The sequence below is a fragment of the Lepidochelys kempii genome, chromosome 1, assembly GCF_965140285.1.
Source record: "Lepidochelys kempii isolate rLepKem1 chromosome 1, rLepKem1.hap1, whole genome shotgun sequence".
NCBI classification, from domain to species: Eukaryota; Metazoa; Chordata; order Testudines; family Cheloniidae; genus Lepidochelys; species Lepidochelys kempii.
The window spans coordinates 287,445,548-287,470,305 of record NC_136380.1 but is presented as its reverse complement, the minus strand read 5'-3'; the positions used below and the strand labels follow the sequence as shown (position 1 = coordinate 287,470,305).

Genomic DNA, 24,758 nt, shown 5'->3' with positions numbered 1-24,758 from the left:
TTTTTCATGTTCTCTCTCAATGTGTGTGTGTGTGTCTGTCTTCCTGCTGTATTTTCCACTGCATGCATCTGATGAAGTGGGTTTTAGCCCACAAAAGCTTATGCTCAAATAAATTTGTTAGTCTCTAAGGTGCCACAAGTCGTTCTCCTTTTTTCATCCTCCGAACGTCACTGTAATCAACAGTGAGTTGCTACATTTGTCACTGGTCACTTTGACACTTATTTTCTGGCTAAGGAAACCGAAGTCACTCGATCTAGTGACAAAGTAGCTAAGGTGGGTCAGCCTCCATCGGCAATCCGCCCTCCGGTCACCCTCAGGGGCTCCGCTTGGCCTGCGGAAGACTACAACTCCCAGAATGCAATATTCAATAGGGTGGATGTGCTCGGCTGAGGCAGCCTTTTTGCTTCCGGCCGACAGGGAGCGGCTGCGCCGCGGGAGGCAACGCAACTTCCGGTGGCTGCTGGGGGGTTAGCTCGTGGCCTGGGGACGGCTCGTGCGGCCGTGACTGTGAGCGGGCGCGAGGCGATCGGCAGGAGGCTGGTAGCAGATTCACCGTCACCATGGTAAGGCCGGGGCCGGGGCCGGGGAGCGAGCGGCGGGGCTAGGCGGGCTCGTGCCTGCGCCAGCTCCGCGTGGGAGCGCGAGGAGCTGTGGCTTTCTGCCGCCGTTGCCGCCCGCGGCTCCGGGCCCTCCCCCTCCTTTGTGCGGCGGCGGTGCCGCCAGTCACGGGGGAGCTGGACCCTGCCGCGCCCGGCCTAGAGCGGAGCGCCGGCCGAGAAGTTTCTCGAGCGGCTCCCCATGCGGGGCCGCTGCCTGGCCTGCGTCACTCTGGGGCCCATCGCCACGGGGCCGCCGCCCCATCCCAGGGGAGCGAGGGGCGGGGCCCGGCCGGGCTCTGACGCTGTCGGGTTTGGGGCCGATGTCCACGTGCCTGCTGGCGAGAGGGGCAATGACAGCTCTGGGACCGGACAGCGACCGCTCGGCAGCCGCTCTCCCGCGGGGCACCCGGGGGTGTGGCTGAGGCAGGCGGCCCTTGGTAGACTCGAGGTTAGGATTTACCTGGGTAACAGGATCATCCACCTCAAACAAGGTAAAATATGTTTAAGGGAGCTAAGTCTTTGTGTTTCTGCACACAAGGCTCCTAGTAACTGACGGGGGCTTGGGAAGAAACTTACTCCTTGGGAAAACTATTCCAGAATTGGCCCAACCCTATATCAGAGCAATCTACTGTGTTAAAAGTTTGCAGCGGTGTAAAATTGAATATACTGTAAGTATCCAAACATCCTAATACCACTGAATCATGTATGTTCCTTTGCGTCGGGTTCTGAGTTGACTTGAAGCTGCTGAAGAATCCCGAGTTCGCTTTAGAATGCAGCATTCGATGGTGTACAACTTAGTTCTAGATTGCTGCTGATTTCATGGGGGCCTTGATTAAGTTTAGATTTCTAATTTTAATGGGCTAAAAGATCCTACTATTATGGTGTAATTGACATGGGAAAGGCAAGGAAGTAAAATTGTGATAAAAATATTGTCATCTAACAACTTTTAAGTTTTTATGTTTGTTTTCAGTAATTCCACAAAACTTTGAAATGAGCGGCTCCAATTTTCTGCTGGGTGCAGCAGAGCAGTGGAGCAACAGAGGTTCTGGTTTCCTAATTTTCTGGTGGTTCAATTAAGAGCTGATTCCTTTAAACTACACCAACTGATAATGCTCCTCCAGGGTTGCTAGCTAGTAGAGAATAGCTGTAATCACTCCAGGAATAGGGGTAGCAGAAAGCTAGTTCACTGCCAGCACAGGTGAAATCTCAGTCAGGGAGATCTGGTTAGTTTCCAGGCAAATCTCTGTGTTCTGCAGGGCAGAACAGGGCAGGAAATCTTATATTTGCTCCGTTAGTTCATCTCAGCAAAGTTGGAGACAGCATTTGAGTTCTTTGGTGCCCCTGAGGTAATAAATATCTTTCTAAATTAAGAGGCTCTATATAATGTCAGTGAAGTGAAGATTAAAAAAAAAATGTAGATAAAAAGTGTGTTAAAGATCCATTTATTACAATATATCTAGGAATAGGGGATATTAAGTATTGTAATTCAACCATAACAGAAACATAATGTAATTTAGCTTTATCACTTCATTTTCAAAACACCTCACAAACATAAGTTGAAATTAAATAATGATCACCATTATTTCAGGCATCCCTTTCCTTAGCACCTGTGAATATTTTCAAGGCTGGAGCAGATGAAGAAAAAGCAGAGACAGCTCGGTTGGTGAGTTTATTTAAATATCAGCAGAACTGCTAACACCTTCTATAGGTATGGTTGCCTGACAGTTTCCATTATAAGTAAGGCCCTGTGTAAATCACACTGTCAGGGAGGGCATGGAAACCATTAAATTGCCTCCCCTCCCCCCAAATGGCGATCTTTTAAATATTTATTTTTTAAAAAAAGAGAGTGTTTACAACAAAGTCTTCAATACAAAACATTACCTTTACTTGCAGTGGTGTGTGTATCCAGAAGAATAGAGTGCTCTGTGCACACAAAGGAATAAGACTGCTATGTGCATGTGTGTGGAAGAAATTGATTAACTTGTAAAATTCATTCAGTTATTGAAATCAGCTAAAGTTACCTGTAAAATTAATTCCATGGAAGCTCCCTGAAAAGCAATACTTTGCCATTTACACAGTTGAGAATTTTCTTTAAAAAAAAATAAAATTACAATTTACACCAAGCCCTAAGTATAAGACCCTGTTTTCAGTTGCATATAACAAGTTTTAAGCAAAAATGGTTCAGCTGTTTTCAAGAACGAGATTTGGGGTGGGGGAGTGTGTGTGCGCTCATATTAACAAAATATTAAAAAGTATCTGTTTTGTTGAGAAGGTCTGCTCCTTCCATGCTTTGGACTGAGGATTTGAAATCTGAGAGTGGGATTTCTTTTGCCACTCACATGAAAAACTGCCAAATTTGACCATATTTAATAATTTTTTTTAAAAAATTCAGTTTGCATTTGTTCAGTAGTAGAGACTTATTGCAGTATAATTCTTTGAAGATTTCATCTGTACTGAGAATGCTCCAGCCTAAATTTGTAGGGATTGAGCAGGAGTTTCCATGGAGTTTCTGTTTCTAGCAGCTGTGGGTCGGTGGAGTGCTGGGTACAGAATGAGCAGACAGAGCAGCATCTCTTGTGCTCTGAGTGGCTCCTCTACTGGCACCCAGGTTATGAGGAGAAGGGAGCTGCCTGACTTTAGAGCTGGACCAGGGGAGGGAAGGGGATGGGATATGGTGGTGGAGGGAGTAGATGAGGGCAAGTAATTGTGATTCCTGACCCTGTTATGGTTTAATCTTTAGCTGCTTACTCTTATAAAAGAAGTGATGAATCCTTGTCTGATGCTTGTTCACTTTTATTCCAGTCATCCTTCATTGGTGCTATTGCCATTGGAGACCTGGTTAAGAGCACTCTGGGACCCAAAGGCATGGTAAGATATCTGCAGGCTCTCAGCTGTCTTTACAACTGTTAAAACTGTGGTACCACTATGAAGTACATGTTCAAGCAGTATCCCAAATCTTGCATCCTGTAGGACAAGATTCTTCTAAGTACTGGAAGAGACAGCACAGTGACAGTAACCAATGATGGTGCAACCATCCTAAAATCTATTGGAGTAGACAACCCAGCTGCCAAGGTTTTGGTTGGTGAGTTTGACTAGATGTTTTTCATTACAATATTTTAAATCATCCTTGTAGGTCAATTATTAGATAGTTTACTTTAGCAAACAAAACATCCTCTGTGCAAGTTTCTTTTGCTATGTAGCAGGTTGATAATATGATGCTCAGTTATTGCAATTAATCCTGCCCTTATGTAGTTTTTAAAAACCCTGTTTTTGATTTCCAAACTAGTGTGTATCCATAATATATAATATTTGTCATTAGTACTGAGCAGTACAGAATATTTGAATAAATAAACTAACATAGTAGTATTCTCTCTTAGACATGTCAATGGTTCAAGATGATGAGGTTGGTGATGGAACTACATCTGTAACTGTGCTGGCAGCGGAATTACTTAGGGTAATGAAACTTTTGTTTTTAAACATTTTCTACTGTATCTGGCATTTGAGTGCTCTGGTACCATATACAGCATAGGGTGCCACCAAGAGAGTAAGCATTAGTGTATCATTTATCAAATTTTTAGAAACAGGAACAAAACTTATATGATGCCTGTGCTGCTTCTTGGGAGTATCCAGGGTTGTGAAGCACCTTGCTACCTCCTACCCTTAATGTGAGGAATTCTTGTCTGTGTCTGCTGTGTATCAGTTCCTTGACTTCACCAGCCTCTGGCAATGCAGGTACTACCTTCCAGGTCTCTGCCAGCCTCACTCTCTCTGTACAGGCTAGCAATAGGTGCTCACCAACCCCCAAGTCCTCCAACCATCCCTCTGGAATGCCCACCCCCATCTCACTGAACACTTGGAGAACCCTGACTTGCTAGTCCTAAAAAAGTAGTATTCACCAGCCACAAGATTCAACTCAGGATCACCACCTTACTTTACACATAGCACCTGGGGGAGTGTGGGGGAGATAGTGAAAACAAGAATAAATGTATCAAAGAACAGAGATTCAAGTGATAGGAAGGAAGAATATTGGTAAGAAATGGTTTTATTTATATATATATATAACCATCATAACGTGCGTTCTAGAGCCTAAACTTAACTCACAAGGCCTCTGTGTCCTATATGATAGCTTGCCCCAAGTCCTTTTTCCAGTGTTTCAACCAAGTTGGCTGAGGTCCCTGCTTCATAAGACCAAGCCCACTGGTGGCTTGTCCTCACAAATTAAAGGATAACTGGGGGTTCATCTGCACAGGTGGCCAGGAAAACCACCCCAAAACAAGTCTGGTTCGTCCAAACCACAAAAAGACCCCACCAAAAAAATAGCAAGGGGTTAGCGGTTTGCGCATGATGCTGAATGGGGCATAGTTCAAGGGGGGAAAAAGCAGTCCCAGAGATGAGTGGGCGGTGGGGGGGAACTGTGGGTGCAGCTCCATGAAAATGGTCTCCCAACTGCACAAAAAGAAACCCAAAGCTATTTATTATATGCTGTTTACTCCTAAACCTTTGCTGTGTTTTCCTGCAGTCCCCACAATCTATTAAGTAACATTTTGCTCAGACTATAAATGGGCATCCATTGTGAGCCATACAACATTCGATGCACGTGACCAGGCGCACGCAGATAAGCATCTCGTCCTTCCTGCCTGTCGGGAGCTTGTGGATCATCTTCTGGTGGCCTACCTTAACTCTCAGACCTAGAGAACTTAACTTTTTCTTACATATTTTCTGTAGATACATCTCACAGTTGTGACCAGTGTGACACAGGCTATCATAAGAGACCTTGCATGATACTCTTTGGTTAACTAGTATGTAGACACCAGACCCAGAGGATCTCTGAAACCCTTATGTATTCCTGTTCCCTATGCCAGTTGGCGTTAAGAGGTCCTTGGGTCACACTGTTCTGTTAATATTTATAGTATTTTAAACAACTGTATTCCTTATCTATTACTAACAACATCTTGAATTATTGCAATTGAAAGGATTTTGTCTTCCTCACGCAACTGATATGCAAAAGGTAAAAAGGCAATTTAATTGTTTATCATATAATCAGTTTCGCTTTCTGGCTCTTGCAGTTAGCAGACTGGTACAGTGTTTGATTGCAGACTGAGTTTTGACTCTGTTGAGCTACCTGTGGAGGGAGCTTCAGAGGCAAGGACCTCCTGCTGACAAAGCTCTTCAAGGCCTAGAGATTTTAGCTCCAGGAACTGACATCAAGAGCACCTGCTGATCTTAACTGAAATGATAGGGCTTAAGATGAGAGATGATCTCTTGGGTAGCTGACTTACCAGGGCTTTAAAATTTCTCACCAGCCCCTTGAGTTACACCCATAAGTGAACAGGAAGCCAATGCAAAGCTTCGAGTAGATGATACATTTTTAGAATAACCTGCTTGCCTGTTCAAAATATAGCTATGGCTTGGAGTAGACAAAGCTTCCAGATGATCTTCAAGGGCCACCCTGAATAAAGCACATTAGTTGCTTAGGTAAGAGATACTAGCAGCATGAATGGCCACATCTGTATTTGAAGTATTAGAGGGTAAATACATATTTCCTAAATCATTCACGTTAAGATTGTTTTGATCGTTTTGGCTGTCAGGTGGATTAAAAGACTCCTTTTGGTGTTGAAAAGATTCTAAATTATCTTACTGAATAAATTGCCTTCCTCGGTTCAAATTTGACGTTGAAGTAAATTAATTATATGTTTTATGTTAATAGGAGGCAGAAGCATTAGTTGCAAAGAAGATTCATCCTCAAACCATCATTGCAGGTTGGAGAGAAGCTACAAAAGCAGCAAGAGAGGCCCTCTTGAAATCTGCAGTGGATCATGGGTTAGTAAATATCTTACATTTGCAGTAGTAATCTTCTTTTGTTGTCCTGATTAATTTTTGTGTAAACTGTCACAGATGGGTAGGACAAACAGATAAGAATTGTTCAGCAGGAGGAAAACAGTTTGGTTTTCTTCATTTTTATACTTTAGAATATAATATGATCTAAGCAATATTTTTTGAATAGATGTTATCACAATTTTCTTTAGCTAAACTATAAAGGCTTTTTAAAAATATAGACAAATTATCTTAAAATACTAAAAGATGTAGCTGTTTAACTAGAATATAGTTTGCCTTAAAATATAATTTTCCCCTTCAACAAAATTTGCAATTTTGTTCAGATTTTTCAATGTGTACTATAGATTTCTAGTTTCACTTCCAGATTCTCTACATCCATAAACCCAGATCCAAAGTTATTTCAATCTCAGATGGATACGGTTGACTTTAAATCTATTAAAAAAATCAGAACTAGTTTCAGGAACTGTTCTACTCCTGAGGGCATTCTGCGCCAAAAAATTAAAAATTCTGCTTACAGTATTTTAAAATTCTACAAGTTTTATTTGTCAATAAATAAATGCAAAGACTCCAGCATGGCAGTGGGGAGCACAGGCCACTAACTGCAAGAAGTGGAAACTCATTCTGCAGCCCCCCACTCCCAGCACATGGATTCAGTGGTGAGGCTGCTCCCGACCCTGACACAGCACAAGGCCTGGGCCTGTCACAGAAACATGCTGGGGCCATGCCCGTCTGCACCAGGTGTGGGGTAGGTAGGCTCAACCAGGCAGAATCCAAGTGTGATTGGAGGCTCCAAGAGGCTCGTTGTGGGGGTGCAGGGTCTTTGGGACTCTGCAGGGGCTTCCAGGTGAAGATTGTTGGGGCTCAGCGGAAGGGTCTGGGTATGGGGGTCTCAGCAGCAGGAGTCTGGCTGCTGGGGGAGTGGGGCTTGCTGGGGTGGGGGGGTCTGGGTGCAGCTAGTTGGGGGTCTGAAGGTGGGGGCTCAGGGTGGTGTAGGTGTGGGGCTCATCAAGATCAGGGTCTGAGTGCAGGAAGCTTAGTGGGGGGTGGTCTGGATGCAGGGGTGGAGGTCCAGAGGCAGAGGGTCTGGATGTGGGGGGATTCCAGATGCAGGGATGAGGTTCAGTGGGGTGGGGTTTGGGTACGGAGGGCTGGGGGGGTTCTGGATGTACGAGGTGAGGCTTGGCAGGGGTGTCTGTGTATGGGATGTCCAGATGCACAGGGGTTGGGTGGATGGGGGAGCAGCTCTCCATACAGTGGCCCCTCCCCTCTACAGCTGAGGAGTGGGCAGGAAGCAGGGGAGGATGCTGAACTACCTGCAGCTGGGGGAAGTTTCTAGGGGTGGGTCTGGCACAGCACCAGCCACTCATTGCAGGGAAAGAGGAAGTCCCATCCTCTCCTGCCTCCAGCCCAGCCAGGACTAGCAGCTGATCCTGGCTCAGGGTAGGAGCCACTGGCTGGTGTGTCCCCAGCCCCACGGTGATTTACCTCTCTGCTGGCTGCTTTGGATGCCTGAAACGTTGTACCTGCGCTGCTAGGGAGTGGTGTGTGACTGCTCTTGCAGCTTCCCTTTGCTTCCCTGTCAGAGAGTCATTTTTCTGCAGGGAAGCAAAGAAATCTGCAGGAGACATGAATTTTGCGCGTGCGCAGTGGTGCAGAATTCCCCCAGCAGTATTCTACCTAGTCCTGAGCCAATAGGGATTTCAGATGTGTGTGACAGAAAAGGAGGGTTGTTACCTTTTAATAGGTGGAAACCACCCAGCCACCTTTTCCAAATTTCTCCAACTTTGCAACATCATGTCTGTATTGACTAGAAAAAGCTGCAAACAGTTTACTTTGGTTCAAACCAAATCTTCAGCAGGTACTGGGAAAATAGTTGCTGTACAAGCTATATCTGAGGATAACGTGTCGTTATGTAATGCATATTCTCCTGGACTTGGGGAGTTGGGCAAGAGATTTGGACAAAGGTAGCGTTGCGTCCCCTTTGTGCTCACTGTATTCTGGAGCCTGCCTGACATAAATTAGAACCTCAGGGCACCTCCAGTTTACCCTGCTTCTCATGGACCCCATGTCTCTGGGAAGAAGAGAATAGTCATAGTATGGTACACTCCAGCCATCCCCTTGAAACCTTCACTATCCACTTCTGTGCTGTTGCCTGTGAACAGGGCCAAAATAGAGTACTTGCCGTTGCTAGGGATCTGCACAAGGGGCATTCTTTGAGCCACTTAAGACCCCTTTATACTGTCAAGGTGGTGTTATGAGGCCTTAATGTAACTGAGAATTTAGCTCAGTAACTCTGCTCAAATGTTCTGTCCTCATCAAGACTCCTGTAAAGAAGCAGTTCCTCGTATTTGGCCCAAATGATCTGTGCAGTTTCTTGTTCTGTCAATGAACAATATAGATATGAAATTATTCTTTACCAGTTTTCATAATCAAATACCTGAATGAAGCAGCATCTTGGAATATGAGTTGAAGGTACAGCAGGCCCTCTGATACCACACCTGTCACCATGGTATCGGACCGTAATAAGAAAGGTGTGACCGCTCATTCGAGTAATCTGAATATTTGTTACAATAATCCCAGTTAAATTGAAGCACTTAAATACAGGTGTTTACATTTTATTCTAAAGGAGAAATAAAGATCAAAACAAAATACAGTACTGTGTTGGGGTTCCCTGAGACCTTTTCCACTCAGTTCCCCAAAAACTCAGTTTGGCTCCAATCTCATCTTTCGTATTCCTTTATTTGGCATACAGCAAAGATATGTTGAGTTGATTAGATGCAAAGTAGCGGGGTGGATGCAGGATACAGCATAGATCCAAAGTCATACAGTAAAACTTACTTATATTCATTTCTACCAACACTAGTTCCTAACTAGTGCCTAACTATATGCATCTTACATTTCATGATTGACTTGGTTACTTTTCAGGAACCAATCCCTGTACAGCATACACTGTTCATGCATAATCTGATCTTCAACTTTTCTTACATTTATGCTTGTTTGCTAATATCAGGATATTCCTACTAATCTTAACTAGCCATCCTGACTCCAGCATACTGTTCGTTACGACAACTTAACCTTCCATGCACCTTCCCAATCATGCCCATTAAGAAATGAGGCAAGTTGCTTATGTCAAGTCTACATACTGTTTCTGTCTGTGACTTTCTCCAACTGAAAAATGGGGGTGATGATTCTTACCCACTGTTAAGTGTTTTGAAATGTATAGGTGAAAGCACTATGTAAGTGCGAAGTATCAATAATATATATGTGCAGTAATGCAACAGGCCATATATGGTTTGTTGTCCATTGAGCACCAACTCCTTTTCAAGAGGTGCTTTTATTCAAATTCATATCCTAAGTAGAGAGTGCTTCATGTAGTGAGGCATACAATGGAATAATCGCAAAATGCAACTATTTTGCAACTGCACATCACTTCAAAAATGTTGAGGAAAAGTATATAACAATATATCTGAGTGTAGTGTAGTGTCAGTCAGTTGAATTGCTTCTTCAGTCCTGTCCATTTAATTTTACTCACTTGGTTACATTGTGTTTGTTTTAGTGATGATGAAATAAAGTTCCGTGAAGACTTGATGAACATTGCAGGGACCACATTGTCCTCAAAACTACTTACTCATCATAAAGATCACTTTACTAAACTAGCAGTGGAAGCTGTCCTTAGACTGAAAGGATCTGGTAATTTGGAAGCTATCCATATTATCAAGAAACTAGGTGGAAGTCTGGTAGACTCTTACTTAGATGAAGGTATGTTTTATTCAGTGACTGTGTATTTGAGAGTTGAAATTAACACTATATGTGAGATATATACATATGTCTGTATGTGCTTCAGGAAACATTGCTATGGTATTGGTAGGTGAATCTATACAAATTTTTGACACATTTTAGAATAATAGTCCTTTTCCCATTTTAAGGCATGCTGAGTTTGTGCTACTTTCTCTTTCACTGTAGGCTTTCTGCTAGATAAAAAGATTGGTGTCAACCAGCCAAAAAGAATTGAAAATGCAAAGATACTTATTGCAAACACTGGCATGGATACAGATAAAATTAAGGTAGGTGATTAATATAATAGAAGCCTTCTTTATAAATTGAGTTAATTTTCAAATAAATCTTACATCTTTGTTTTTAATTTAGGTTTTTGGCTCTCGTGTAAGAGTGGATTCGACAGCAAAGGTAGCAGAAATAGAACAAGCAGAAAAAGAAAAAATGAAAGAGAAGGTTGAACGTATTCTTAAGCATGGAATAAACTGCTTTATTAACAGGTATGTATTTATTGTGGAAGGAATAAGGTATGTGACTATGTCCCACATGTTATATATTGTTAAAGGCTTGCTGCTTCATAACTTTTTTAAGATCCAGCTCTCTCTACCCACACACATAAGATTCATCCGGCTGTTTATCATCAGACTTCTTATTTATTGTAACATCTTCACTGAGTCCAATATCACTCCTTACCACCCCGTTCCACTCCATGGAAAACACAATTGCTAAGTAATTTTCTTACCTGTCATTCTGACTGCGCCATGCCCCCTACCTTTTAAATCCTTCCACTCACTCTCCCTACTCCCTTGCATTATGTTGAAGCTGCCTGTGATTGAGTACAAGAATCTACTTATATCTACCCCATGTTTTCTGAATCATCTTTGGCCCAGATCCTCAAAGCTATTTAGGCACCTAACGCCCATTGATTTCAATGGGTGATCGGTGCCTAAATAGCTTTGAGGATCTGGCCTTTGTTTCTTACTGTCATCCCCATCCCTTTTGTTGTCAGCCGTGACACCCCTTGTGACTGGTACTCCAGCTCTCTCCGTGTAGTGTTCCATGCCATTTGCTACATATAGAACACCTTTTCTGAGCTGGTCTGCAGAGCCACATTCTTCTTCTTTTTAAAAACATTCCTTAAGATCTTCTTCTTTTGTGATGGCTACAATAAACAACTGACTATAAGTTGATCTCTTTATTTATCCATTTCATATACTTATCACTGAGGACTTGCCATTTGAAGGGTGTGATCTTTTGAATAGTAAAACCAATGAGGCAATACTCTTGATGAAAGACTCACAAGTAACTCAAAGATCTCTGTGAGTCTACATGCCTGCACCAAGAAGGAAGCAGGCCATACCACAAATGTAGTCTAAGCAGAGGTACCAAAGGAAGACACTCTGCCTTCCCTTCATTGGCTGCTCACCCTGTGGCTACATCAAGGCAGTTAATTTTACATCTTGGTTGAGAGCTGTTTACAACATCTGGAGGATCTTTACTCATCCTGTCGCATCCCGAAGGGGTGGGGTATTTGAAACAATTTCAGAGTCTCCCTACCTTGCACCCTCCTTCCCCATCCCTTTTTCAGGGATTTCTCTCATGAAAGACTGTGAAGTCTGAAGAAAAAACAGGATTGGTGCCCAATTCTAGACTCTCTCTGGTTCTTCAGATAGCCTCTATAATCCCTTCCTTAGATCCTCGTTTCATATAACAATCCATTCAACTCCTATGAAATGTTTGAGATTCCAAGTGATAAATTCCCACTGTCAATACAGAGTTCTGCCATTTCAACTGTCAACAACGCTAAGGGTCTTCAACTCCATGGCTGTGGTAATAGAAGCTCGTGAAAAAGTAGGGAATCATTTGAGTGAAATCAACACATGTAAGTGACTCCATTCTTCAGCTGTTCACTATCCTGGGACTTGATCAATAAAAAAGTTGATTCTGTTGTCAACCCAGAGGGTAGACTTCATAGGGGCGTTGCTAGTTTCGATAACACCAAAGTCTTATCTGCTTTAGGACATATTCAGTACCATAGTTGATCTCATGAACCAGCTGCAGGCTCAGCCTTAAACATGAATAACAACATAGGGGCCATGTGAGCCAGAAGTCACACGGACCCTTGGATATATGTCACAAAGCATGCCAGACTTCACCTATGCTCTATGCAAAAATCTGTGCATCTGCCCAAGAAAATGTCACATAAATGTTAAAGTGCAAGACCCCCTCCCCCCCCCCAGAAGTCCTACTGTAACTGGTGAAAGAACCCTCTAAATGTTAAAGGAGGTACCCTTTCTCACTGTTGCCATCCAGTACACTAATGACACATGCTTGAACTCACCTAGATCATCTGCAAATCCAAGGCCTCTGGACTCCTGAAGACACTTGCCTTCACTTAAATGTACTGGGGTTGAAAGCAATTCATTGGACACACACAGCATTCCTTCCCATATTGAGAGGATTGATGGTCTAGATATAACATGACAGCAATGTCTTGTATAAACAGGCAGGAAGGAGCACAATCATTTCCCTTTTGTCAATAAGCTGTCCAACTCAGCAGTTGGTGTGTCCCACAAAATCACTCTGGTTGCCTTTCATTTACCAGGCTTATGGGATGTCCTGGCAGACTGCCTCAGAAGGCAGTTCACAAATGATCATGAATGATCTTTTGAAGACACCATCACACAAGACATCAATAACTGGTCACTTAGCCATAGACTTACCTCAAATGAGAACAAGAAGTGTCAGGGGGATCTGAGTCTGGGCTCCCTATCAGATGTCTTCCTCATTCCCTTGACATCAGGAAAAAAGTACATCCCCTGCCCACTAATCCCATTAATACCAAGGGTCTTAAGTGAGTTCAGACATGCTCAGCTGTAGTAATCATGCTCAATCCAGCTTGGCCAATGAAGTTTTTGTTATCAGACCTGCAGAATCTATCCACTCAACCTCTGATACTTCTTCCAGACATAATCTTCCAGAATCAGGGACAGATTCTTCATCTGGCCCCAGCTTTGTTATCCCTGACAGTGTGGATATTGGCTGGCTAACCATGACTTAAGAGGAGCTGTTCTGCTGAGGTCCAGAATGTACCAATTCACGAGTAGGAAAGACTACTATGTTTACTCATTCAGCCAAGTGGAAAAGATTCTCTATTTGGGCCCAACAATGCCAATTCTCTCCCTTAGAGACTCAGGTACTGCTATTTTGGACTACCTTCTTATTGCGGAAGAACTCAGGGCTATCTTGTCAGCTCAGTAAGAGTCCACTTGGCAGCATTATCAACCAACCATCTCTCCCATGCAGGGTCATGTGGTGGTCTCCCACCTGATGATAGCTAGATTCCTTAAGGCTTTATGTGGATGTGTTTCCCCTCAATAAGGGGGTCTTCTCCTCCTTGAGACCTTAATATCATGGATGTGAGATTGATATGGTGGCTCTACCTTTTTGAGACTCTGTTGACCTGCTCACTTTACCATTTATCCATGAACACAGCCTTCTTGGTGGCAATATTGTTGACTAAAGGGTAGGAGAAATCCAGGCACTTATGACTAATCTACTGTGTACACTACATTCCATAAGGACAGGGAGACCCTTAGGCCTTATCTGAAATTCTTGTGGAAAGTAGACTCAAGCTTCCATATAAATAAAGTGATCCATCTGTCTTTCTTTTTTCCAAAACCCCACTCCAACCAAGGGCAGGCCAACCTACACTCCCTAGATGTACTTAGGGCACTGTCGTTCTGTCTAGACACCACTAAACTTTTCAGGAATTCCCCAGACGGTGTGTATATTTGCAGATAGGATGATGGGTAAGGCAGTATTTGCCCAGAGGTTATCTAACTGGATTCACAGTTGCCCTAGGGCAACTATGAAACAGCCAGACAAGATCTACCAGTAAAGATTGGAGCCCAAGCCAGGTCCCAGGCAGCTACTGTGTACCAACCTGAGACTTGTAGGGCAGCTGCATGTGTTTGGTATACATTTTATACAACACTACTCCCTTGTAGAAGCATCAAGGACTGATGTGTGCTTTGGCAGACCTGTTCTGTGGTAGGTGTTCAGATACTTAGATCACCCACCTCCTATGCTCCTGGTCACTGTATTTGAGTCATCTGAAGTGGAATACATACAACCTGGTCTCCTTTCGTGCTACTTCAGAATCTTAAGCAAATTGGATTCTGTATTGGGGAAGGAACTCGGGGCATTTGGGACCACTTTTCCGTTTGGTCCCTTGGGTGGGAGATCATGAGGAGGACTACAGTGCAGGCACAGCCCCAACAGGCACAGATAGCCAAAATAATTTGAATTTGAACCTTTTGGGTGTATGTGCATCACAAGTGGAATATATCTGGATAACCCATTTTGAAAAACCACAGTTAGAAGTTACTTTACAGTGTCTTAGTTTCCAGTTACTCCCCCAGAATTTGTGTGACTCTTCATGCTGTGTGCTCTTTGTGCAGGGACGTTTTCTCCATGTTTGGGAAGTGCCTCGCACCCTGAGTATTTTTGGAATCTAAATAATTCAAAATCCATTTCTGTTCATGTTGAGAAGCAGGTTTACTTCTGTCGCTATCATGTAATTTTGATGAAAGATGCAGTCTTTCGATAGCATAAATTATGTGTGTGTGCTTCAATTGTAGGCAACTGATTTATAACTACCCCGAACAGCTGTTTGGTGCTGCTGGTGTTATGGCTATTGAACATGCAGACTTTGCAGGCGTAGAACGTCTGGCTCTTGTTACAGGTATAGAGAAGAATGCTGCATCATAGCAGTATGTCCTGGGTGTTGACATATCAGTAATTCATTTTATGCTAAATGTTAATGCATGATTCCATAGTTGATACAACTTGCCTTTAACTTTTCATTTTAAGAAAAGAAGTTAATTTAAAAAGTGGTGGAGTAATATGAACACAATTTACTTGGGAGTGTGGGGGAGTTAAATACAAAAGAACCTCTAAGGATTTTTTTTCTCAAGGTAAAATCTACCCAAAAGTAATTACTATTCATCAGAGATGAAACCTTGTACTCTTGATGTCCTTAAACCTCTGATTGCCAGAAGCTGGGACTGGACAATGGGATGGATCACTCAATAATTGCCCTGTTCTGTTTGTTCCTCTGAAGCATCTGGCACCTGGCCACTGTCAGAAGAGAGGATACTGAGGTAGATGGAGCATTGTTCTGACCCAGAACGGCCATTCTTATGTTCTTGATGGCTCTTGGCCTCTGTAAAATATGTTAATTTGCTAATAGACAGCTGCCTACTCAATTTACTCTGCTTTAAATTTAAACTTACTGTTGTCATTTGGCACCAGCTCATGAGCCCTGCATTATCATAGCATGCTAATAAATAGGATCAGACTATATTGTAAAGGTTACCTGTAAATAACTATTTAAAAAAAAAAATCAGAATTATGTGTTTCGTACCCTAAGTAACCAATATAGAAAGTCTGGAAAAAAAATGGGATAGGCCTGCTGCAGATAAGCCTTGCTAGGTATAGCATTGTTTGGTTTTGGGGAAGTATAAGTATTCTAGTTACAATAGTATGTAAAATAAATTAAATATCCCAACAGAAGTATGATTTTTTAAGGTTGTATTGTTTAAAGATCATATGGGTTTGTATGTAGTGATCATACTGTAGCTCTATATCACTCGCTTTGCATTTTATAAAACAGCGGCCCTAAAGTCTAAAAGGAGCTACACTCATGGTAGTCAAGCATTAGAGTGAAATAAGAAATAGTTGGGTACTGGATATGGTTTTCATGTAGGAGCTGAATCTCTTTAATCAAATAATTGGATTAAATTCAAAATTTTAAAGTAATACAGCCGTGTCTTCATCAGATCTCAAAGTGCTTTTGCAGAGGTGAAACAAACATATACTTCTAGGCTCTGTTCTTAATATTTTGGTGCCAGGAATCTGGAGTTTCACAATATATACTGTTGAATTTCCCAAACTCTTCAAAGCTGAGCCTCCACTTCAGGAAAATGAAACCAGTTGCATCCTACCATATAGTGATAAAGTTTTATGTTTTAATGTATACATCTTCCTGACTCCTGTGCCCTCCACATGCTTTGGGAAATGGTGGAAACTTTGTCATCGTTTCTTACATGGGTTGAGCAGTGAAATGCAACATTAATTGTCATCATTGACATCTGAGTTAGCACCCATTGAAAAGGATGGAACAGTCCAAGCCTTGGAGGTATTGTTTAGGGCTCTCGGTAAGCTCAAACGTCTTTGCATTGTTTTCAGTTGTTTAACAATTTGGCGTTGTTGTTACTAAAGCGAAAAGGTGTATTCTCAGCTCAAGCTAGCTGACTAGTTGTCTAACAAGGTGAAATCCTAATGAAGACAGGGCAGTTTGTAGCTTTCATGTGAGTTAGTAGGTCAAGTTAGAAATTATGGGGAGCCTAGTCTTTAACTTGACCACCTAATTTGTATGTAGAAACTACAAACTGCCTTGTCTTCACTAGGATTTTACATCATGTTAGGTTTCAGAGTAACAGCCGTGTTAGTCTGTATTCGCAAAAAGAAAAGGAGTACTTGTGGCACCTTAGAGACTAACCAATTTATTTGAGCATGAGCTTTGAAGTGAGCTGTAGCTCACGAAAGCTCATGCTCAAATAAATTGGTTAGTCTCTAAGGTGCCACAAGTACTCCTTTTCTTTTTACATCATGTTAGGTAACTCCAGTTAGACCCCCCCACACACACCTTTTTTTCCCTTAGTGAAAATACACACCCTTTAAAGACTTATTTTGCGACCATAAAATAAGTCTAGCTTTTTTTTTTAAACATGAAAGTGGAGACTCTGGGAATAACTGAGATATTCGGTCCTGCCACCAATTTTAGAAAACACTGGTGTAGTGTTGTTAGTAGCTAAAGGAAGCTTTAGATCTTCCCAGACTTGATGTAGACTGTAACCAAACAAGTAGTTTAATATGAACTTACATTCATAGGTGGTGAAATTGCCTCAACCTTTGATCACCCAGAGCTGGTAAAACTAGGAAGTTGCAAGCTTATTGAAGAGGTTCTGATTGGAGAAGATAAACTCATTCATTTCTCTGGTGTAGCTATGGGTAAGTATTTTACCATTAACCAACCATTATAATTTCATTCATTTATCACTAGAGCCCTGCCAAATTCTCAGCCGTGAAAAACGCGTCACGGACTGTGAAATCTGGTCTCTGGTGTGCTTTCACCCTATGCTATACAGATTTCACAGGGGAAACCGACATTTCTCAAACTGGAGGTCCTGACCCCAAATTAGGTTGCAGGGGGGGTCTCGGTATTACCACCCTTACCTCTGTGCTGCCTTCAGAGGTGGGTGGCTAGAGAGTGCTGGCTGCTGGCCAGACATCCAGCTCTGAAGGCAGAGCCCCACGAGGAGCAGTGCAGAAGTAAGGGTGGCAATAACATACTATACTACCCTTACTCTGTGCTGTTGCTTTCAGAGCTGGGTGGCTGGCAAGTAGCAGCTGCTGTTCTGAAGGCAGCCGTGCAGAAGTAAGGGTGGCAATACCATACCATGCCATCCTTCCTTCTGTGCTGCTGCTGGCAGTGGTATTGTCTTCAGAGCTAGGCTCCCAGCCAGCAGCTGCTGCTCTCCAGCTGCCCAACTCTGAAGTGAGCACTGCTGCCAGCGGGAACGTAGAAGTAAAGGTGGCAATACCGCAATCCCCCTACAATAACTTTGCAATCCCCCTTTGGGTCAGTATTCCTACAGTTACACTGGGAAATTTCAGATTTAAATATTTGAAATCATGAAATTTACAATTTTAAAAATCCCATGACTGAAGTTGACCAAAATGGCATGTGAATTTGGTAGGGCCCTATTTATTACTAACTGTTATATTTAACTTGTTCATTAAATGGTTGTCATTAGAATAGATACTTTAAATGCACCGTGTGACAGGTAACATTTTGTCTTAAAAGCCTGGCCAACACTAAGGCTCTTGTCCTTATGATATGTCCATAGGTTTAATTTTACTGTATTGTGTTATGTACGTTCATAAGTGTTTGCAAAATTGGGACCTAAGACTTTGTGTCCCCTCCCCACACCCCTTTTTGGTAAATGAAACAGTGGTGAGGCAAGTGGCAACCTGTTAGCAGGAATCTTCTAGAATAGATTTCAGTAACTTTCATTAACCAGAAAGTGCCAATACTTCTGATCTATATGTAGTTTATCAAGTTATTGCTTGATATTTGATGCTTCTAAATTAACTATTTGCAAAGAAATACAGCAAATTCTATAGTAGGACATGGATGAAAATGGCATGGTTAACGAAGTTCATTAGAAATTTTCATTTGTACTGTGAAATGCCAACTATTGCATTTTTTCCTAATAGGTTAAACTTGTCCAAGGTGATGTCAGTAAAACTAGCATAAATGCTTTTGGGACTGTCTTTGCTTTTCATTCTGTCAAAATGTTGTTGATGTTCTGTTGGCTATGTTCTTAGCTCTTTGGTTTTGCTATTTTTGACCTTAGGTGAAGCTTGCACCATAGTACTGCGTGGAGCAACACAGCAGATTATAGATGAAGCCGAACGATCTTTGCATGATGCTCTGTGTGTCCTTGCCCAAACTGTGAAAGATACTAGAACTGTTTATGGTGGAGGTGAATATTAAAGTTCTCTTTTACATTTTCTTTTCAACACTATGTATAACCTTTTCTTGTTGTCAGTCAAGACAGGTTGTAAGGTACTTACATTCTTTTAATATACAGGTTGCTCAGAGATGCTGATGGCTAATGCTGTCACAGAGGTTGCCAATAGAACACCAGGCAAAGAATCTGTTGCAATGGAGTCTTTTGCGAAGGCCTTGAGAATGGTAAGTTAATGTTCTTCTTCAAATAGTGTCCCTAAGGGTGCTCCACTATAGGTGCACTTGCATCCCTGCGCTGCCAATTGGAGAACTTTGGTAGCAGTGTCTGTTTGGCCAGCACATGCACTGTACTCCATCCTCATGCATTCCTCCTCCCCTCCTCCTGCCCCTGCCCGTGCTCGGTTTGGAGCCCAGGCTCTGGGACATGAGCCTGGAAGTCTACACAGAAATGAAACAGCCTTGCAGCCCAAACCCCACAAGCTGGAATCGGCTGGCATGGGCCAGTTGTGAGTTTTTCTTTAGCTGTGTAGGCATATACCCTAAGGCTCAGTAGAACGGGCAGCACACATTGGTTCCAGCTGATTTAGGTGGCTGGTTCAGGGAGATTACAGTAATGCTTTAATAGAAAAAATTCTCTAGCACTGTCCGAACTTCCCTATATAAAATCTTAGAAAATATTTGCTTCATCTCGTGAAAAATGAGACACCACCACAGAAAAGTGAATACAATACACATTAAATGCTAACTTTGCTTGTATTGGAGCACAGAGTTGGGAAAGCCTGACTTCCAGTAGCAACATTTTAAACTAGGGAAAACTTTTTTCAGAAAGTCAAGTAATGTTTAATTTAGAGAATACTGTCTCTTTAATGACCCTACACAGTTTGCTCTAGCATCACTTAGACTGACATGCGTTGAGTAAAAGAACGTTTTGTTGAAAAATGCTCATCAGCAAGATTACATTGTTAAAATGGAACAAGTGCCACAAGACCAGTTTGAAATCATTAATGAGAAAATGTACTCTTGTGTTCATGTGTTAAATTGAAGGAAAAACCTACTAAAATATTGTAGCTAGCATTCCCTCTACTACTGCTTACAAAGATCTCAAGCCTGAGGGAATAGTATTCTCATAATAAATGTTTTGGTCTATTTTTTCCAATTTCTTTCTTACTGAAATATATACCTTTAATACAAATTAATAGGATTTTGTTTTAAGAGCTGCTTACTATCTGTTTCAGCATTAAGGTTGTCGTTTTGGACTTTTTCTAAGCTATATATTTTCAACCAATCTAAACACCTTTTGGCCTGCAAATTTGCATGTGTATTCTCAGTGTAGAGAATTATTTTGCACGGATCACAAGAAATCATGCAAACCATTTTAATTGCAGATAAATATTTTGTTTCAAGTGGTCATAGTATAACTTTGTGTACCTATAAATTAATGAAAAACATTTGTTGACGACCTCAACTGGGGAACTTCTGCTTATGTATGTTTTTTGTGACTATGCCTTTCTCTTTTACAGCTGTTTTTGTAACTGAAGAGTAAATAAGCAACCTTAAGTTTGTATAGAGTTGTTGCAGTATGGTTATTTTGTTGTTTTTTACTTGCTTTATTTGCATCCTCTGATCTGTTGTCATGCATATTTATTCTTTTAGATCCCAACCATTATAGCTGATAATGCTGGCTATGATAGTGCAGATTTAGTGTCTCAGCTCAGAGCTGCTCACAGTGAAGGGAAAACAACTTATGGACTTGGTGAGAAATTTGATAGCATGTGAATTGTATTGAATTTTTTGTCCTTTTTTATGGTGTGGAATGTGTGCCTTTGCATTGTTGTGACTTACTGGGTGCAAACTTGACCTTTTGATAAAGTCAAGGCAAGAGTTTACTGCATCACAAACAAAATAATTAGGATTTAAAGTATAATCTTAACACCCTAGCTTGAAAAATAGTCACACCTATTTGCATCAATAGATGTCCAATTGGGTGGACATAAATCATGGTTTCATATGATGAATGAAAGTACTAGCTTTTTCCTGTACTGTCTTAACATGTAATTGTCTCGGTCCTCTGAGGTGGTTATGCTAGGAGACCAGTTCATGGTTTCTATTGATCATTTGGAATAGAGATGGCTGTATGGCTATAACCTATTCTTTTACCTTCCTGGTTAAAGTATAAGTAAGTAAATTAACATCAGTGAGTGTTAATGCTATGATTCAGTCAAGATTGAGTAGCAGCATTAGGAAGTGACAGTAAATAGATGAAGAATTTGAAACAAAGTGATAAGTAACATAAGGTTGAAAAACTCCACTTTGACATGGTTGTAATAGAAAGGATGGTTATAGTAAATAACTGACTATTTTAAGTTCAAATATAGAAGACTACATCTATTCTATAATATGTAAATGTTATTTTCAGGTTCTTAGTTAATAGTGCAAAAAAGTTACAAATATATCCTGAAAATTAAACATATTAATATCCTCATGCATGTGTTTGCATATCAAATATATACACATGCATAGCAAGAAAACATGGTACTCATGATGATGTGATGCAAGTTTTATTGGCTTGAATTTGGGATAATTGGTTCAGTGTGGATGCCCACTTTGAAACAGGGGCAGATCAAAGCGCACTGTCTAACTTTGTGTGAAGGGTCCCATAGACAGTTAGCATGTGGCAGCCTAGTGTGAGGTAGGCTTACACCCCAGCTTGTCAGAGACTAACTGTTCAAATACACAAGCCCTCAATAACAGCTTGTATGTACTTAATATATCGTGAATTTAAGACCACCATATTGCAGCTTTGTAGGGCATTTCATAATGGAAGATTCATACTGTTGGAAAGGGGATATTCACAGCTTCCCAAGGGAACCTAACACTCTCTTCTAGCCCAGGAACATCCCAAGTTGGTGAATTTTGGAGTTGACATTTCTGTATGTAGAAAATCTATTTTAGGTCACTTGTGGAGATATTTTACATTATCTCCCTTTTAGCCCTGCATAGTTGGACTCATAGTCATTAAAGCACCTGGCTTTACAGGTGGAGGGAAATAGGTAATAAGTATTGACCCTTTTCTTTAAAATATGTAATTTCTAAATTAGTTTTTCTGTAGAATCTATGACATATGGATAATACATGGTTGAGATGTAATGTTTTTATCTGCACTTGATTTAGATAGCTTTGTGCATAATGCAGGTTATTAGTAAGCTTTTCCTTTTAAAAAACAAACACCAAAAAAAAACCCTTCTGGCAAAGTATCTTTCTTTTTAAAGATATGAAGGATGGTGTCATTGGAGACATGGCAACGCTGGGAGTAACTGAAAGCTTCCAAGTCAAGAGACAAGTTCTGCTGAGTGCAGCTGAAGCAGCAGAAATGATTCTTCGTGTGGATGACATTATTAAAGCAGCACCAAGGTATCCTAAACTCTGAATCTAAGTTTGGTGTTCTAGTTATACCATTAGATAAAACCCTTCTTTTCAAGCTAAATATTGTCTCTTTTTTCCGATAAAGCTATTTTTTGTTTCTACTCTAACATTTCCCACATTTAGTTTGCAATAGCAAAAACAATTGACTCTCCAAAGTCATTGTGATGTTTAAATTAGAGTATGTTTAAGCACCATCTAGCCAATGAAAATCCATAGCTGTGACGCAGAGTTTGATCAGAGCGTGTAGAACTAAACTCTGAGTTCACTGGAGAAATCTGTTTGTGGAGAAAAATGGGGAAGGCAGTTTTTGATTCTCTCCGTTGTTAAAAAACCCTAAAAGCTAAAATTGTAGCTGGATGCCCAAAATTTATCTGAAATGGAATCTGCTACTGCTTGTGGCTGTCTGTTTACTATTATTTTGTCTACTTCGGTTGCTGATTGGTGTACTAGGAGTAAAGTTCATCTACCGATCTTAATGTATAACCCACATTTCTTCATGTCATTGCCCGCATGGATTCCACTCTTGGGGCACATGCAAACCAAGAGTGGAATCCAAGTGGATGACACCTCTCTAAAAACTATAGTTACTGTAAAGTAAGTAACATCATTCTTTGGATGATTCAGAGGCTGTAACTTAGAGCATGTTGACATCTGTGTACCTGAAAATATTCTATAATTTTGTACGCCACCTTGAAGAGTCACTTCATATAATTTGTGGCAAAAGATAGTTCTTTCCCTGGTTAAATCAAGTCCTGCACTGAGGAATTTATTGGAAATAAAATGACTGCTAATGAAGAATCCCTCATTGTTCCTTACCAGTAAAATTCATCCCTGTGGCAACAGCCTTGCAAAACTAATTTGGTGTTACCTAAAAGGTTTTGGTGACACAAAGGGCTTATGTAAGCCCTCACCATATTGGTGAATTTCAGCCTTAATTTTAACTTTGTAAAAACAGACATTAGAAAATATTAGCGAATTGTCATGGGAAAAGTTAACTGTGGGGTGCCACAAGTTTCTACTAGAACTGCTGTGTGTTGATGTGGAAAAAGGAATGAACAGGGAGGTGGCAAAATGTGCAGATAACACAATTTGCAATTGTTAGCCAAGTCCATAGAGGATTCTGAGAAACTTCAGAGGAAATTTCCAAAGTTAGGTGAATGGGCAACATGAATGTTGTTGATAAATATGAATAACGCATCTTGGAGGGGAAAATTTGAACAACTTATGCACCCTAACGAATTTTAAATTTGCCATCAGCTGGGAAAGATTTAAAAAGTTGAAATGTTTTATGTACATAACATATCCAGTTACATTAGTAAAATTATTACTTAAAGTTTTAGAAGGTGTATAAAATCTAATGCTTTAGGTCTCAACTGAGTAATTATTAAGAGAAGATGCTTACTGGACAAATTAGCCCTAACAGTTTATCATTAGGTTGCCTTCTCAGGAAGCATGTGGTGCTGAGTACTGTCAGAGACAAGATACTGGATTTGAGGGACTGGGGACACATCCAGATGGGCAGCTCATATGTTCCATACTTATGGAAGTAATTGGCATTGACTTTACAGTAGTGTGAAAAACTTAAGGTACTTTAAAAAATGTCTGCTGGACTTCAAGGAGAAGATACCACTCTAAATCATGTGATTTTCTTTCAGGAAACGTGTACCAGACCATCGCCCATGTTAACTGTTCAACCCATAAGGATGTGTGGACCAGATCTCGCCAAGTACTTAAACAAAAAAAAACCCTAAGAGGTTATGAAACAGAAAGAGTGTGTTCATTACTGGCATGTCATTATTACATTTTCCTGCAGATTTAACTTATTTTGTTTTTGTGCTTTAAAAAAGGCATTTTACATTCAAATAAAACATGGGTTGTATGAAACATCTATATTCTTTTTGTTCCTTTCCTAGTTCCCTCAATAGATCCCTGAAATAAAGTTTCAAATTCATATCTGAGTTTTTTTTTCTTGATAAAGAATGAGTGAGTGTGATCTTGATATATCGAGAGAATTGCAATGGACTTTCTCAGCATCCGGAGCTGAGAAATATTTAATATTGTGACCAAGGAAGTGGATACAAATGACTGTCCTCTCACAGTGGAAGATTTACATTACTACTTTAGCTTGAAAATGATATTTTAGTGCCAACTAACTCAATATATGCTTTGCAGGCTGTGTATTTCCAGCCGTGGGTTTTGCTTTATAATGGGCACTGGCTACGCAGTGCGTTTTTTTTGGCAATTAAAAAAGACTGGGTTTAACTTGGATGTTGAAGAAAATCTATTGCTGTTAAGCTTTTTTTAATCATTCGGTTAGCACTGAAATTTACAATATGCCATGGAAGGAAATGCAATGACAAGTTGCAGCAAGATTTGTCCTCCGATTGGGAGGTTCTTGGTTAAAATCCGTATTTTTATACTGAAACATTTTAATTTAGTAGAGCTGCTGCTTTTTTCATAATTGTGTGTAATAATCATAATTATTTTTAGCATGACTGAACATTGGGGGAAGGGAGAACAGGATT

The 24,758-nt window shown here is 41.0% G+C and overlaps 1 protein-coding gene across 1 annotated transcript; it reads left to right on the top strand.

Moving 5' to 3' along the window:
• The first annotated feature begins 783 nt into the window (after nucleotides 1-783).
• Nucleotides 784-24,117, top strand: CCT2 (chaperonin containing TCP1 subunit 2). Its single transcript, XM_073327802.2, is given in 17 exon segments — nucleotides 784-1,032; nucleotides 1,034-1,090; nucleotides 2,188-2,262; nucleotides 3,402-3,467; nucleotides 3,570-3,681; nucleotides 3,977-4,053; nucleotides 6,307-6,419; nucleotides 9,991-10,193; nucleotides 10,398-10,498; nucleotides 10,581-10,708; nucleotides 14,852-14,955; nucleotides 17,166-17,285; nucleotides 18,695-18,823; nucleotides 18,932-19,035; nucleotides 20,464-20,563; nucleotides 22,080-22,221; nucleotides 23,889-24,117. Coding segments are annotated over 17 exon segments (1,896 nt in total). The 5' UTR covers nucleotides 784-798; the 3' UTR covers nucleotides 23,920-24,117.
• Nucleotides 24,118-24,758: the final 641 nt, after the last annotated feature.